A 16,764-nucleotide genomic window follows, 5' to 3' on the forward strand; every position below is an offset into this window, starting at 1 on the left:
TTCTAGAAGACTCTGGAAGGTCATAGAGTATTCTAGAAGAATATAGATGTATATAAAAGTATAAAGAGTGGTATGGAATAATCTAGAAATATTTAGAGAGTTGTGGTAGGATAGATATTTGTAAAGAAGGTTCTGGATGATTAATCTGGACCGTTGATTAGATTTAATCCTAACCATCCATTGAGGAGGTGGATGGCTATAAATAGGGGTGAGAGTTAGAGTTTGGGGGTGTGTGAATCATTTGTAACCACACTTGAGCAATAAAGTGTTCTTCCACCAAAGCTTCCTTTCTCTTGTGTTCTCTTGTATTCTTAGCTTTCTTGCTACATATTGAGGGTTAGGCTGACTTGGTCTTAACTCAAGAGGTTGAGTAAGTCCGAGTGCCGGCACGGTAGCGTTGGAGTGTGTCCAAGGCCGTGACAATTTGGTATCAGAGCAAGGTTCGAGAGGGAGAACAAGTGATTTGTGGGTATGGCTTCTAGTATCACCATGGAGCATATTGAGTCTCAAAGGGGAAAGAATGCTATTCCTTCTCAATGGGGCGGAAGAAGGTCCGTTCTTCAAGTGAGCCTAGAGGTAAGGACTCTAACTTCCTAGAAGAGAGAGTTTCTGTGTTGGAGAATGTTCTATCCTCTATGGATGAGCGTTTCCAAAGGATAGAACATGATAAGGAGACCCTCGAGGCTCACGTGTTAGGAGAACTAGATGCTTTCAAAGAAAGCATGCTCCAAATTGAAGAGAAGCTTGAGAATTCCTTAAAGCTATTTGAGGAAGTTCGAATTTGGTTCGAGGAGGCGAAATCTCGACCAACCATTATAAGGGAGACAACAAAGATTGATCTCCCCAAGCCAAAGGAGTTCAAGGGCGTAAGGGACGCTCGCGAGGTGGAGAACTTCCTATGGCAAATGGAGAGGTACTTCGAAGGCCAAGGGGTGGTCGAAGAAGCAATAAAGGTACGCACTGCAGCTCTCTACCTTTCTGATAATGCTACTTTGTGGTGGAGGAGAAAGTGCGTAGATATGGAAAAGGGTACTTGGAACATAGCCACATGGGAAGATTTCAAAAGGGAATTGAAAAGACAATTCTTCCCTGAGAATGTGGTTTATGAAGCAAGGAAGAAGTTGAGGGAGTTGAAGCACAAGAGTACGATTAGCGACTACGTAAAGGAGTTCACTACTCTCACGCTTCAAATCCCCAACTTAGCATCAGAGGATGCATTGTTCTTCTGCATTAATGGACTCCAACCTTGGAAAAAGCAAGAACTACAAAGAAGGAATGTTAAGGATGTCGATGAGGCCATCGTGGTGGCCGAATCACTCACTGAGTATCATAGGGGAGACTCTAAACCCAAGTCTTCCTCCAAGCCTAGTTCTGCTAAAGGTGGGGGAGACAAGGGGAGGAGTTTCTCAATCAAGAAGGAAGGAACATACTCTTCAAAGAAAGAGTACGAGGAAAAGAAGAAGGCTTTCGTGCCCAAAGGAGGATGTTTCGTGTGCAAGGGGCCACACCAAATGAAGGACTGTCCCAAGCTAGGGACTCTGGCATCTATTGCTGAGGAACGAGAAGCTCAAACTCAAGTAACTGAGTGTGTTGGATCTATCCAACACATAAATCCTGTGAAGGGCAAAGAGGCAAGCACTACAGAAAAGAAAGGCTTGATGTATGTCAAAGCCTTTATCAATGAAAAATCCGTCATGGCTATGATCGACACTGGTGCTACACACAACTTCATCACGCCTGATGAAGCAAAGAGGCTTGGGTTGAAGATCACCGAAAAGAATGGCTGGTTCAAACCCGTGAATACCAAGGGTGAACCCCTTAAGGGAGTAGCAAAAGGGGTTGAGATGACTCTTGGTTCTTGGAAGGGCCTTGTGGATTTCTCAGTAGCACCCATGGACGATTTTAAAATAGTCATCTGACTCAATTTGCAAAGGAAAGCAAATATAATACCTATGCCATACTACGACGTAGTATGCGTCATGGAGAAAGGGTCTCCATGCATGGTCCCTACAGTCTCTAAAGTTGGCGGACCACCGATACTGTCTGCCATGCAACTCAAGAAAGGGTTCAAGAAGGGAGAGATTACATATTTGGCTCTATTACAAGAGGAGTCAACATCCGAAAGAGAAGACGTTCCTCCCAAAATCAAGGAAGTCCTTGAAGAAAATAAGGATGTGATGCCTCCCGAGTTGCCAAAACAACTACCATCTAGGAGGAAGGTGGACCACAAGATTGAATTGGAGTTAGGAGCAAAGCCGCCCGCCTCAACACCTTATAGGATGGCACCGCCAGAACTCGATGAGTTGAAGAAGCAACTCAAGGATTTGCTAGATGCTGGGTTCATCCGTCCGTCGAAGGCACCTTATGGCGCACCAGTCTTGTTCCAAAAGAAGCATGATGGTTCATTGAGACTATGCATCGACTATCGAGCACTTAACAAGGTAACCATCAAGAACAAATACCCCATTCCTTTGATAGCCGATTTGTTTGATCAACTTGGTAGAGCTAAGTGGTTCTCAAAGCTAGATTTGAGGTCAGGATATCACCAGTGAGAATTGCCGATGGTGATGAACCTAAGACCACGTGTGTCACGAGGTATGGATCGTATGAGTGGTTGGTGATGCCTTTTGGCTTGACCAATGCTCCTGCGACCTTCTGTACCTTGATGAACGAGATTTTTCGACCTTACCTTGATCGGTTTGTAGTGGTCTACTTGGATGACATTGTTGTCTATAGCAATACTTTGGAGGAACATGTAGAACACTTACGAACCGTGTTCAAGATCTTGCGAGAGAATAACCTATATGTGAAGAAGGAAAAGTGTTCCTTTGCAAGGGACGAAGTCCACTTCTTGGGACACATCATTAAAGATGGAACTCTCTGCATGGATCAAGGAAAAGTGAAGGCTATCAAAGAGTGGGAACCTCCAAACAAGGTATCCGAATTGAGGTCATTTCTTGGGTTGGCTAATTACTATCGGAGGTTTATCAAGGGATACTCCGCCAAGGCTGCACCATTAACTGATCTTCTCAAGAAGAACCACTCTTGGGAATGGTCAAAGGAGTGTCAAAAGGCTTTTGATGAGTTGAAGGTTGCTATCACAGAAGGACCAGTACTAGCACTACCCGACTACTCAAAGGTGTTTGAAGTCCACACTGATGCTTCTGACTACGCTATTGGAGGAGTTCTGATGCAAGAAGGACATCCTATTGCCTTTGAGAGTCGCAAGTTGAATGATACAGTGAGGCGATACACTGTCTAAGAGAAGGAGATGACCGCGGTGGTGCATTGTCTAAGAACTTGGCGTCACTATTTGCTTGGTTCACACTTCATCGTCAAGACAGACAATGTGGCTACAAGCTACTTCCAAACTCAAAAGAAGTTAAGCCCGAAACAAGCTAGGTGGCAAGACTTCTTGGCTGAGTTTGATTTCGAATTCGAATACAAGTCAGGCAAGACTAATGTGGTAGCAGATGCGCTGAGTCACAAGGCTGAGTTGGCGGCCATTTCTATGGTTGAAGGAGATATTGTGCATACCATCAAGGAAGGGTTGCATCACGATCCATTAGCCAAGAAGTTGGTGGAGTTGGCTAGAGAAGGTAAAACCAAAAGATTTTGGTTAGAAAACGACCTTCTCTACACAAAAGGGAGAAGACTATACGTTCCTAAATGGGAAAATCTGAGAAGGAAGTTGGTAAGAGAATGCCACGACACCAAGTGGGCTGGTCACCAAGGTCAGCGAAGGACCTTAGCACTCATTGAATCTTCTTATTATTGGCCTCAAATGAGAGATGAAGTGGAGAGCTATGTGAAGACTTGTCTTGTGTGCCAACAAGATAAGATTGAAAATAAGACACCAAGCGGGTTGTTGGAACCTCTGCCTCCATCAGAGCGACCGTGGGAAAGTGTCTCTCTAGATTTCATCTCTGTCTTACCGAAGTCCGAGGGGTTTGGATCTATTCTCGTGGTAGTGGATCGATTTTCAAAGTATGCTACCTTTATACCTGCCCCTACTGACTGCACTGCAGAGGAAGCAGCACGACTATTCTTCAAGAATGTGGTGAAGTACTGGGGATTGCCTAAGAGCATCATTAGTGATCGAGATCCACGCTTCACAGGACGACTATAGACAGAGCTATTCAAACTCCTTGGGTCGGAGCTTCATTTCTCAACAAGCTTCCATCCTCAAACCGATGGGCAGACTGAAAGAGTGAATGCTTTACTTGAGTGTTACTTGAGGCATTTTGTAAGCGCTAATCAGAAGGATTGGACAAAACTCCTAGACATTGCTCAATTCTCATACAATCTGCAAAGGAGTGAGTCTACAGGGAAGAGCCCATTCGAGATTGTGACTGGACAACAGCCGCTTACACCTCACTCTCTTTCTTCCTCTTACTCAGGGAAGAGCCCTGGAGCTTATCATATGATTAAGTCATGGGAAGAACAAGCAGATGTCACTCGTTCTTACCTCGACAAAACTGCCAAGAGGATGAAGAAATGGGCAGATAAGAAGAGGAGGCATGCAAGCTATCAAGTGGGAGACAAGGTAATGATCAAACTTCTTCCACAACAATTCAAAGCCTTTCGCAAGGTTCATAAGGGCTTAATCCGCAAATACGAAGGGCCATTTGAGATCATTGGACGTGTTGGGGAGGTTGCTTACAAAGTACAACTTCCTCCCTCTATGAAGATTCACCCGGTCTTCCATGTGAGTATGCTTAAACCATATCACGAAGACCAAGATGAACCGAGTAGAGGTGATTCGAGTCGTGCTCTGCCTGTGGTGATTAGATCCTTTGATAAAGAAATCGAAGAGATCTTAGCTAATCGCATCGTGCGACGAAGAGGAGTACCACCAAGTATCCAATACTTGATCAAGTGGAAAGGACTTCCGATAACTGAAGCTAGTTGGGAAGCTCGTGAAGATCTGTGGCAATTCCAAGAACACCTAGAGCGCTATCATGAACAGAACGCGACGAGGACGTCTGCGCATTAGGTGGGGGAGAATGTCACAGTAAATTTTTAGAAGGTTAGATTTAACAGTGTTTGTATAGTTTTCTGGAGTATTTGAGAATACTCTAGATGGTTCCGGAACATTCTAGAATGTTCTAGAAGGTCCCGGAATACCCTAGAAGGTTCTAGAAGACTCTGGAAGGTCATAGAGTATTCTAGAAGAGTATAGATGTATATAAAAGTATAAAGAGTGGTATGGAATAATCTAGAAATATTTAGAGAGTTGTGGTAGGATAGATATTTATAAAGAAGGTTCTGGATGATTAATCTAGACCGTTGATTAGATTTAATCCTAACCATCCATTGAGGAGGTGGATGGCTATAAATAGGGGTGAGAGTTAGAGTTTGGGGGTGTGTGAATCATTTGTAACCACACTTGAGCAATAAAGTGTTCTTCCACCAAAACTTCCTTTCTCTTGTGTTCTCTTGTATTCTTAGCTTTCTTGCTAAATATTGAGGGTTAGGCTGACTTGGTCTTAACTCAAGAGATTGAGTAAGTCCGAGTGCCGGCACGGTAGTGTTGGAGTGTGTCCAAGGCCGTGACAATTTGGTATCCGAGCAAGGTTTGAAAGGGAGAACAAGTGATTTATGGGTATGGCTTCTAGTATCATTCTAGAATGTTCCGGAACCATCTAGAGTATTCTCAAATACTCCAGAAAACTATACAAACACTATTAAATCTAACCTTCTAAAAATTTACCGTGACATGGAGGAAAAAAAAATCAAACATTTGTCTTAAATTAAATAACAATATTTTATTCTATTTAATATATAAACGTTTTCTTTATTGTAAAACTATACATGAGTTAATAAAAGTTCTTCAGATTGGACTCCTGCACCAATTTCACTCCTGAGTTTTCAATTGTACCATTTTGGTCCTCGAGATTGAACTTCAAGCACCATAAAAGTTCCCAAGCTTATTTCCAGCCTGAGTAAGCAAATCAGAGTACTGATCTGGCAAGCAGTTGCCACGGTGGATGTGGAAATAGCTATATGACGTGGACATTTGGTGAATTTGCTCCAATATAGTCTCTATTCTCATTTATAAACCCTAAACCCAATGTGAATCCTATCTTCTTCATCTTCTTCTTCCATTTCTATCTTCTTTCTTCTTCTTCTTCTTGTGACAAATGATGGGTGGTGCTAGTCACGCAGTAGGGAGTTCGAGCCGCTCCTCTTCAACCAGGAACTGGACAAGAACATCAAGTACAGAGTCTTTTCCCAAATCAACAACATGGTTTGTAGAATGACCATGCACCTCGAATTTCTCATAACTATTATCACCAGCCCAAATTGGATGCCAGTTTTTAGACTCCTTCCTAACCTTCTCAAGCCTATATTTGATAACTGGTGGTAGTATTCCCATGTGATTTTCTAACTTCACCTTATTCTTAGTCATTGTGCACATTACAAATATTCTGACTTCCTTGAGCAGTGTGATGATTAGCTTTCCTCGTGCTTCCTTTATATTTGAGTTAAATACTTCACATGCATTCTTGTAAATAGAGTCCAACTTCAGTTTGTGACTGAACTTTAACCTTGTCCATGAATCTCCTGGTCATTTTTCTAGATATGCCCAGACATCCTCGTTAAGCCTCTTAATCTTATCCATTAACTTCTTGAACTCTTGATACGTAGTGGCCCGTGCACAATCCTACAACAATCCCCTTAGCTCCAAGTCTTTCCATTGTTTGTTGAAATTACGTCACAAATGTCACACACAGAAACAGTGATCCACATTAGGCATCACCTCCCTCATGGCTGGAATCAGACCTTGCAACAGAAATTGAGATAGCATAGTCATGTTGAGTGAGAACACATAATGATTCACCATAACAGTCCCTAACTTTTACCCCGTGCACCATAATTGACCCTAACTTTTAAAAAATACACCATAACAGTCCCTAACTTTCACACTAATTCACCATAATAGACCTTAACATTTACATCGTGCAAACAACATGGTCCCATTCCAATCTTGCAGAATTAGTTCATATTCAACCCAAATAAAATTCACCAAACTGATTTCAAGAACAACTCATAAACGGTTGCTTATGCTATTATGTAGATTTCCTGATTTCAAGAATCAATAATCAATATATCATCATCATTAACCAATGTTAGTCACACACATACAAAATCAAATAAATAATCATTATTTCAATAATCATTAAACTTTTTGGTGAACAAACCACTAACATTTCTTCATCTTGTCATACCCAAACTCTTTATAGTAATTCCTAATATAGAAAACATCTAATGTATCTTCATCAATATCAGCCAGACAATTTTTCTTATCAAGAGAATAAACCATCCTTCTTTTTTCATTTTTTTTTCAAAGCTACCCCCATGATGGAACATAATGTCAATTAGATTTTTCATCTGCATCAGAAATAAAAATTATACACATTAACTCAATGACCATGGTCACAACCCAAAAATCAACAGATTGCATTTTATGAATGGTAAAAAAAAACTTTTTCCTGTTTCATTAGGTAAAAACAGAGCATGTTTAAAACCCATATCCTAACAGAACAATATATGAAACCCTAAACCTTTATCTATGATGAAAATACCCCACCACAAACAAACAGAAAGCCAACTTAACTCTTGAAAATCAAGCTATGATTGTCAAAAAAAAATAAGGGCACTGTGTACTCACCTCAATAATAACTACAATGGTGCTTCCTCAATAACGGCACTGTGAACTCCGCGGCGACACTAGCAGTCCCGCAAAACTGTTGAACTCGCAAACCCTAAACCACCACACTAAGCCTTCGCCATTGTCAGAGGCCGGAAGAGGGAGTCTAAGTGTTTCAATGTTGGAGCAAGGAAGGAGAAGATTGTGAGTGATCAAAACTCATATGGCTCTAACGTTTTGTTCTCTTCATTCATGTAAAACGGTGACATTTTACTCTCCTTAGGCGCCAAAACCCTAAACGACACCGTATGGAACATCCACTGTGGTAGCCACTGGCCAGATCAGCATTTTGATTTGCTGACTCAGGCCGGAAATAGGCTTCGGGACTTTTATGGTGCCTAGAGTTCAATCTCGAAGACCAAAATAGTGCAATTAGAAACTCAGGAGTGAAATTGGTGCATGGGCCCAATCTGAAGGACTATTTTAGGGATTTAGTCTTTTTTTATTACAAAACTATACATGAGTTAATAAAAATTTTAAATACCTTTACGATTTCTTTTTTTCTTAAACTAGGTATCCTTTAAAATTTATACAATATTCAGCCTTTTATTATAATAATTAAAAAAAAATAAAACAAATACATCTAAAAATTCTAAATAGATTTAATATCTTTTTAAAATTAAACACGCATTTAAAATACAAACTAAATAAAACTAAAATTTAAAATTTAAATTTAAATTTTAAATTTTATTTTAAATTTAATATATTTAATTATTAATATATTACTATTTAAACACACATCCAAAAATCAAATTAGTTAGAATTCAAAATTTGGAAATTTTGCTTGCAAAATTTTAAAAAAATTTAGTTGAGTTCATTTGTAAAGATATGTTATCTTTTTTTTTTTCACTTAATAAAAAGTTCTATTTTTTTAAATTTATGTATAATATTGGAAGTGTCTGTGTTTTTTGAGAGTTGTAATGTTAATCTAATTTGGATGTGTCAATACTTAATTTTGGATGTGTTTATGTTGTTCATTATATTCTTATGTACATATATAAATTTTTTACATGAGTTTTAAATGTGTTTATAAAATATTTAGAGTGCATTTAAGTTTAATTTTGAATGTGTTATAAAAATATTTTGAATAAAATATCGTACTATCAGATGTGTTATAATTGAAAAATAACAACAGAATTTTTATGACCATACCATCTACATCTTCCCTCTTAAACTCCAAAATTTTTTTGCTTCTTTGGTCAAACTGCTTACGTACAAAGTACTTTATTTATAACAACTCTATTAATAAAATTAAATAAGATCAATCTTGATCCAATTAAATAAGAATAAAGTTTTTATGTTTATTTTTAAATATAATTAAAAATGTTAAACATGATATTTCTTAACAAATTACATAAACACATGTGTAGAAAGTAGTAATACTTTTCACCAATGTAGAACGAGAGAGTCCTTCAGCTGGAAGGTGGTGATACGTCTTCACCAATGAAGACGAGAGAGAAAATTCAGCAGAAAGGTACCATTTTGGTTTTGGATTCACTAATGCAGTGTGAATGTCTCGTAGAATAAGGAATAAAAAAATTTATTTGTTACGTGAAGTTACGTAAAAAAGCAAAATCATAGTAACTAACTATGATATGAAGTGAGTGGGTTTTAAAATTTAAATTAAATTCATTTATAGATATATATCTACAAAATAGGGATATGTTTTAATAAAAAAATTGAAGGTTATGGTAGGCATAGAGAAGGGGGGTTGAATCTATACATTCCTTTTAAGTTGCTGTTATGACCTTTTAAATCAAACTTTCAATTTTGATTCTGTTTGTACATAGCAGCAAAAATTTATGAGACAATTTATTTTTGTATCATGAATATCAGAAAACAGAACACAGCAGAAAAGGGAAAAGTTAACACCAGCATATATCCTGGTTCGGTTGCCTTGTGCTATGCAACCTAAGTCCAGTCTCCTCCACAACAATGGAAGAATTTCCACTATAGTTAAAAGTATTACATACACCAATTTCACACTCAAGTTCTAACCTAACTTGACATTGGCTATGCTAACACCTAACTATTCACTCTTAGTGCTAACCCAACTAAGAAAGGGTTACCTTACATGTATAAGATACAAGACACTTAACCAACCTAAAGAAATCAGAAAAATAACTCTAAACTTTTCTCTCAAGTGTATCACTCAGCCTTTTTTAACTCATGGCTTTTACTTGAGCTTTCTCACAATGCCTTTTCTCACAAGAAATTACAGAAAGATAAACATAGAAAAGTACATTACAATCTATAAAATATGAAAGAGATTGACTTCATCAACAGCCTTTTTGCTATGTGATAAACGAGCTTTGCAAGCCTCAGATACAGTTCTTCGGTGTTGGTCGAATGCTTCTTTGAAAGAGAGCATTATCCAAGTAGAGGAACTTCACAGAACACAACTCACCAAACTCTAGTTTTCTCTCCTTGGTTCTGAATGAGCAGAAAGCTTCTTTTTATCTCCTTGCACGTTCCTTGGTTGCTCACCCTAGGTCAACTTCTTGAGCATTGAGCTTCACCAGCCCACAAACTCACTTTTTCTCATTAAACATCAGAGTAGAAACTTTGCTTCTGACTTCTTCATCTTCACCGAAAGCCATAAAACAGCAACCACAAAAGTCTTTCAATGGTCAACTTAATCTGAGCCCTTGAAAACCAACTTGGTCCCCAAGACATGTTTGAGACCGTGGATTTACAACAGAGAAGAACAGAAATCCTCTTTTTCATATAGCTCAAAACGGAGTGGCAGAGAGTTGAAGATGAAGAGAAGAAAGTGTGTTGCATGTAAAAGGAAATGAGTTACCTTTAACCTAAGCTTGATTTGGTTTGAAATGGTTGATTAGACTTCTGAGTTTCAAGCTTGAACTTTCTCTTTCTTGCTTCTTTGATGATCATCTTCGGGAAGAAGCTTTTTCTTTCTCTTTCTCACTTTTCTGAGTTTGTGATTTGACATAGTCAGAGAAAAGAAGAACGTTGAGTTTGTGAAAGCAAGTGAGAGGGAATTGAAATCAATTCGGGCTTGGATCGGGTTCTACTCAAGTTCAGCCCATGCTCATTGGTGCCTTGCCTTTGCTTCTTTGAAGAACTGAGCTTGAGATGAATGATTTTGACTTGTTTTATTTTCACTTATCATTCAGCTCACCAGTAAATATTTTTTGTTTAATGTTGGGCTGCTGCAACTCTTATTTTTGGCTTACATCACTTATCCAAAATAATCAAAACTGATTGGGTGATTAATCTACTAATCAAATATTTATCATCATTAATTTATATTAATTAATTTCTTAACTCAACAAAAATAATTAAATATTATTTAAATTTGATTAAAAACTGATTAAAGACTGATTAGTGTTATCCAACTAGCATTTTTTTTTCTTAAGTGATATACCTATACGAATTTCAAATCAAAATTTAAATTGACCACTATATGAAATAGAGCGAAATAATACAAAAGTACAAAACCTTTATCCAATCAAACTAATATATTATTCTTCTTTTAGTATATTTTTAAATAAATCTAAACACAGTAATTTATTAAAAAAATGATAGTAATAGGAGAGGGAAAAAATAGAAGTAGTATATATTAATCATATAATAATGTATAATTTTTAATCTAAAACTAAAAGATTTGAATTTAATAAACTATTTTTTAACTTATTTTTAAATTTTAAATTTTAAGAATTTAAATTTTATCTTATAAATATAATAATTTATTGATTAATAATAAATTATTAAATAAAATTTAAATTTACAATAAATTAGTTATTGAAGTAAAAAATATTGTGAATAAAATTTTTTTTATCTTTAATCTTGAGTCAACACTCTAAGAGCTATAAGAATATTTTAGTGATAGAAACCATAAAAATATTATTCGTATATTAAAATTATTTATTAAAATTAATTATTAATATATTTATGTATAAATATATATAATTTATTTTAAATATAAATTTATATTTTAATATATATTTTCTACTTATCACTTATTTTGATGTAGAAGTAGCATAGTCGTGGAACTATTGGAAAGCGATGAAGGGTGATTGATCAAGAAAAGTGAAGGAACAGCGTAGGTGATGTAACACGGAAACATTGCCCGTTAGAACGAGAGTGAGAGAGTCTAATGCTACAGTGTTCAGCAGTCAGCACTTTAGTTTATGTTATAGCTGATTAGCTGATTAGCTGATAATAATACAAGTTAGCAGTAATTTGCATAAACCAACAATTTAAGCAAACGGCTACTCCAATCTCATCTATTCCACTCTAATCTCTTCTCTCTCTTTCACTCTCTCTCACACACACTCTCTCTCGCCGACAACCGTAACCGTTGACGGCGCCGTTTCTCCGCCCATCCTTATCAGCTTTGCTTCTTCCTCCGCCGTAACGGTTAACGGATTTACACTTTGCTTCTCTCTCCTCCGCGACGCAAACATCTTCAGGTCTCTCTTCATTTCTCTCCTTATTTCAAAGAAGAAATGCTAGCTTTCTATTTGATTTTGCGATTTGTGATGAGTTGAATCCAGTGGTTTCAGTATCTTACTGCATTTGAATGTTACTGACATGTGTAACTGTGTTGTTCAGTTTGGTCTTACTTTTGCTTCGCCCTAATTCACAATGCCGATAGTTACTGCCATGTGCATTACTTGATGTTGTTCATCTAGATATTAGAATCATCTTCTTTTTCTATTTTTTTTTTTGTATATCAGTATATTATGTAGTTCTAAATTTTTTCAAGTTCAGAGAGAAAACTGAAAATGACTCGTGGAATTTTGAAGAACAATAAGATGCGGATTCTTTTCTTTTGTGTTTTCCCTTTACGAGAATGGAATTTGAACCTTTTTTGTTATGATTTATATTTTTATCCAAGTTGACGGTGAAAACTTGTTTTTTTCAATTGAGTTTTGATTTCAATGTGTAGTGTACATTTGCCTAAGAAGCCTGGTTTTCTTCTCATTTTCTAATATTAAAGTGATCTGAGACTAAAATTCTTGAATATGCAATCGAATCGTAGATAATATGAAGTAGGGACCATATTTATCCTGCTGTTTTGGTTGCTCGGTTTCTGTTTAGCTTAATCGATTCTCTTTTCTTCTTCGATGTCAGGGAAGCGAAATGATTGGATCCTTTCTTACCAGGGGGCTTGTGTAAGTTTTACAGCATTTCAAATTCCCGATCTATCTTATCAATGGTTTGCATTGTAATATTTGAAAGAAATATAACAAATTTTCTGTGCTTTGATGCATTGGCAGGATGGTTTTTGGCTATGCTTATCCAGCATACGAATGCTATAAAGAGGTTGAAAAGAATAAGCCAGAAATCGAGCAGCTTCGCTTTTGGTGCCAGTATTGGTACATATTATTTTGATTGATAAGCTATGAACATGAATTGATAATTTCTGGTGATAAACACCTATACCAACTTTTGTTTTTCCCTCTATATCACAGGATTTTGGTGGCTGTTTTGACAGTTTTTGAGAGAATCGGTGATACTTTCATATCATGGTAGTGGATTCTATCTTATCAATGTGCTCAATGCTATCTATTCTTCTTTTCTATTTCTTTCTTCTCTCCTAGAAGAATATTGATTTTGATGTCTTGTTTATTATTTGATTTTTTTTCTTCGTGAAGGGTCCCAATGTATAGTGAAGCTAAGCTGGCATTCTTCATATTTCTGTGGTATCCTAAAACCAGGGTAGTAAATTGATTATTGAAATATGGAATTCATTATTTTCTTCTCTTCAACATGATAGTAAAATTCCTGATATTTGTGATAGGGAACAACATATGTGTATGACTCCTTCTTTAGACCGTATGTTGCGAAGCATGAGACAGAGATTGATCGCAACTTGCTGGAAATGAGGACAAGAGCAGGAGATATGGCTGTTTTGTATTGGCAAAGAGCTGCTAGTTATGGCCAGACTAGAATATTTGACATTTTGCAGTTTGTTGCTGCACAATCAACGCCAGCTCCTCGTCCTGCTGCTCAGGTAGTTGATTTTGATGATGTATTGTTGTTTGCTGTTATGTTTGAATGTGGCCTAATTTTGCTAGAATTTCAGTGAAATAAAATATAAAAATAACATGACATTTCCATGATGAAGTTTTTATGTTTGGAATTGTATTGTGCTTCTCATTCTTCTCTATTATGTAATTTAATGTCAAGATATATTTTTCCAATTAGGTATAGGCAAATGACATGCCTGTCATATCAATGAAACTCAAAACAACATATTAAAGAGTCCCATGTTAAACAGTTAAACGATTAATCTAGGAAGGACATATGTTTTCCCAAGTTATTAAGCTAGTACCATCTTCCTAAACAAATAAACCAATATCTTGATAACTCTCATTTAAATCTACAGAAAGAGGAGAAAAAATATGGATGACAAATATTTCTCTTTTCATGATACCTTAATAAATATTTCTCTTGATGGGTATCATTCTATTCTTTGTGGCATTAGATGATATCTTTGCGGGCTTTATCTTAATTCTTCTTTATGCATATTCTAACATAATAAACAAATTGTCTGTTAAAGCAGCAGCAGAGGCCAGGAGTGAGGGTTCGTCAACCTGCAACTCCTAATCGCCAACCAAATTCTCCGGCAGAACTACAAGTTGAGGAACCTCCATCTCCTGCCTCTAGCACAACTTCAAGTCAGCTCCAGAAGGAGGTAACAGAAGAGGTGGGTTCAGCCCAGGTGCCAAAAGCAGTTGCTCCTGGCGCAGTTTTAAGTAGCCAGAAGTCTCTTGCGGCAGGTTCAAGTATTCCACCCAAGTCTCCTGTGGCAGGTTCAGGTATTCCTCCCAAGTCTGCTTTAACCCAGAGGTCTATTTCTCTTCCTGAAACCACCAACAAAGTTGCACCAGCTGAGGCAGAGCCAAAGCAGAGTGAAGCAGCAGAGTCTTCATCTTCTGGTGCAAATGAAAATGGGAACCCTCCTCCAAAGGAGACCCTAATGGAAGAAAGCATTCGTGTTACACGGGGCAGACTAAGAAAAACCCGATCAACAACTCGTTAGTGTGCTAATAATGTCAACTTTAGCTTCATATAGTGGTAGGTGAACGATGGCAGCCATTTAATTGTTGTAGAACTTTATGTAAATCTATTCCAAGTTTTCATTCCATTTGTTGCTTCATTATGTGTTTGTTTGAAGTTCTGTCTGCTCTAGCATGTTTGGTTTAATTTTTAGAACCTTAAAACGGCAGAAGCTAGAAGATATCCTCCCTCCATTCCCCATATCCTGTAAGTGTCACTTCTTGAAACGTCACTAGATAGAGATATATCTAAATCAAATTGTATTTAGATACATTGGTTCAAAGAAGTACCAAAGGGTGAGAGTGTATAATTTGGCAGATCGATAGTCATAAACTTTACAAAACCTAAACCAAATGCCACATGAAATGGGATTTTTGTATTAGCTTTGTGTAGTTTGTTTCTTCATGTTAGTGACATAGTGTAATGGTGTCAACTAGCTTTAACGAGCAAGACAGAAATTCATTAAGAAAGTTTCTCTTTTTGCATGCATTAGGTGACCAGGATTGTTATGCACGAGATCAACTAAGATAGTAGGTATGGCATTTTGGACTTGGATGCTACTACGTGGCTAAACTGACGGTTGTCATCAACATTGAAACAGTGTCTACAAATAACAAAAATTCGAGAACATGTAAATCAAATAAATTTTGAAAATGGGGTAACCGCACTCGTATAGTAAAAGAAAATCTCTCAGATTCTGTGATGGATTTTTCTTCCCACCATAAATAATTATAATATGATATAATACTTTCCAATACTTTAATAAGCTTGAAGTCGCAGGAACCAGGAAGTTAAAGTGTGGGGTGTGTGGGGTTCAGCATAGTAGTAACGTGGGGTTCTACCCTTTTCAAACGGGAAGATATCTAGTGTTTGGAAGTTGACATTTGAAAAATAAATAAATAAATAACCAACTCGAGTTAGTCTAGTCTTAAGCAAGTGTTTGAGGTTCAAATCTCACCTTGTGCATACAAGTATACAATAATTCATTGGTTAATAACAAACTTTTAAATAGAATTCTGATTCGTGACAAATTAATCATTCGTCGGGATTGAAGGATACCATAGGCAACCAAAAATAAATAAATAAAAATAAAAAATGAAATAATGGAAATTGTTAAGTTTGACTATGGGTTTTGAAGAAATTGTACCGTTACTTCAAAGACATAGTTGGTTTTGGAATTATTAACTAGTAGTGTATTAACAGACAAGGAACCATGATATTTAATTAATTTTAAAAAATTTCTTAAGAGTGTATTTGGATTGTAAAAGAGTTGGAAATTATAGCTCAAGTTGAAATAAGATTATTTGATTTGAATCATAATCAAATATTATGCTTGAAATAAATTATAAGCTAAATTTGAATGGATTTGCCAATGAATTATGTTCGCAAAATATACCCAAATAAAATTTGATTTGATTTGATAGGGTTTTAATTGCAGTTTTAACTAAATCTTTTAAAAACATTATGAAAAGAAAGAACATTGATTTTTTTTTTATTGACAAGATACGAGTGATAATACAAAGTTAAGAAAAAAAAAAGTGATAATACATATAAAATATAAAATGGGCGCGCTACACATTTATGTAACGATGTAACCAAGTTTACTCAAATCTAAATAGAGTCACGCGCATTAATGACGAGTGAAAACACGTGCTTTATCTTCTTCTTCTTCTCTCCTGCGCTTCTTCTTCTTCTTCTTCTTTTAAATATATGCATACGTCATCTTCTCTTCTCGCGTTTTCGTCCTTCTTCTTCTTCTATGTTCGCGTTCTTCTTCTCCTTCAATCTAATAAAATTCGTCATTTTCCTCTATTCGCATTTTTCTTCTCTGCTCGCATTCTTCATTATTGATCTGTATTGCATTCAACATAATAAGCTCCGTCGTTCTTCTACTTCTTCTTCGTTTTCTTCTTCGACCTACACTTCTGAATGGAAACAATGAATAATTCAACTTCAAATCAGTTGAATGAGGTTATTACGTTGAGACAGCTAGGAAATGATTGCTGCATGCTATCACA

The 16,764-nt window shown here is 36.6% G+C and overlaps 1 protein-coding gene across 2 annotated transcripts; it reads left to right on the forward strand.

The window, feature by feature from the left end:
- The first annotated feature begins 11,863 nt into the window (after positions 1–11,863).
- On the forward strand, positions 11,864–14,846 carry LOC112696373 (HVA22-like protein i). Of its 2 annotated transcripts, none has more exons than XM_025749108.3 (7): positions 11,864–12,150; positions 12,815–12,855; positions 12,961–13,059; positions 13,156–13,212; positions 13,339–13,402; positions 13,485–13,697; positions 14,247–14,846. In XM_025749108.3, exons 2-7 carry the CDS (start codon positions 12,824–12,826, stop codon positions 14,727–14,729), a joined length of 948 nt encoding a protein of 315 aa, XP_025604893.1. In that variant the 5' UTR covers positions 11,864–12,150; positions 12,815–12,823; the 3' UTR covers positions 14,730–14,846. The 2 variants fall into 2 exon arrangements, with proteins under 2 accessions (XP_025604893.1, XP_025604894.1); XM_025749109.3 differs by having other exon boundaries at positions 14,250–14,846.
- Positions 14,847–16,764: the final 1,918 nt, after the last annotated feature.

Source organism: Arachis hypogaea, chromosome 6 (assembly GCF_003086295.3).
Source record: "Arachis hypogaea cultivar Tifrunner chromosome 6, arahy.Tifrunner.gnm2.J5K5, whole genome shotgun sequence".
Taxonomy (NCBI): Eukaryota; Viridiplantae; Streptophyta; class Magnoliopsida; order Fabales; family Fabaceae; genus Arachis; species Arachis hypogaea.

Excerpts from the sequence above, each read along its gene's own strand:
- LOC112696373 (XM_025749108.3), top strand. The coding sequence starts at position 12,824 with ATGATTGGATCCTTTCTTACCAGGGGGCTTGT. Across the intron at positions 13,060-13,155 it reads CGCTTTTGGTGCCAGTATTG|GATTTTGGTGGCTGTTTTGA; the intron begins GTACATATTATT and ends TCTATATCACAG. Across the intron at positions 13,698-14,246 it reads CTCCTCGTCCTGCTGCTCAG|CAGCAGCAGAGGCCAGGAGT; the intron begins GTAGTTGATTTT and ends TGTCTGTTAAAG.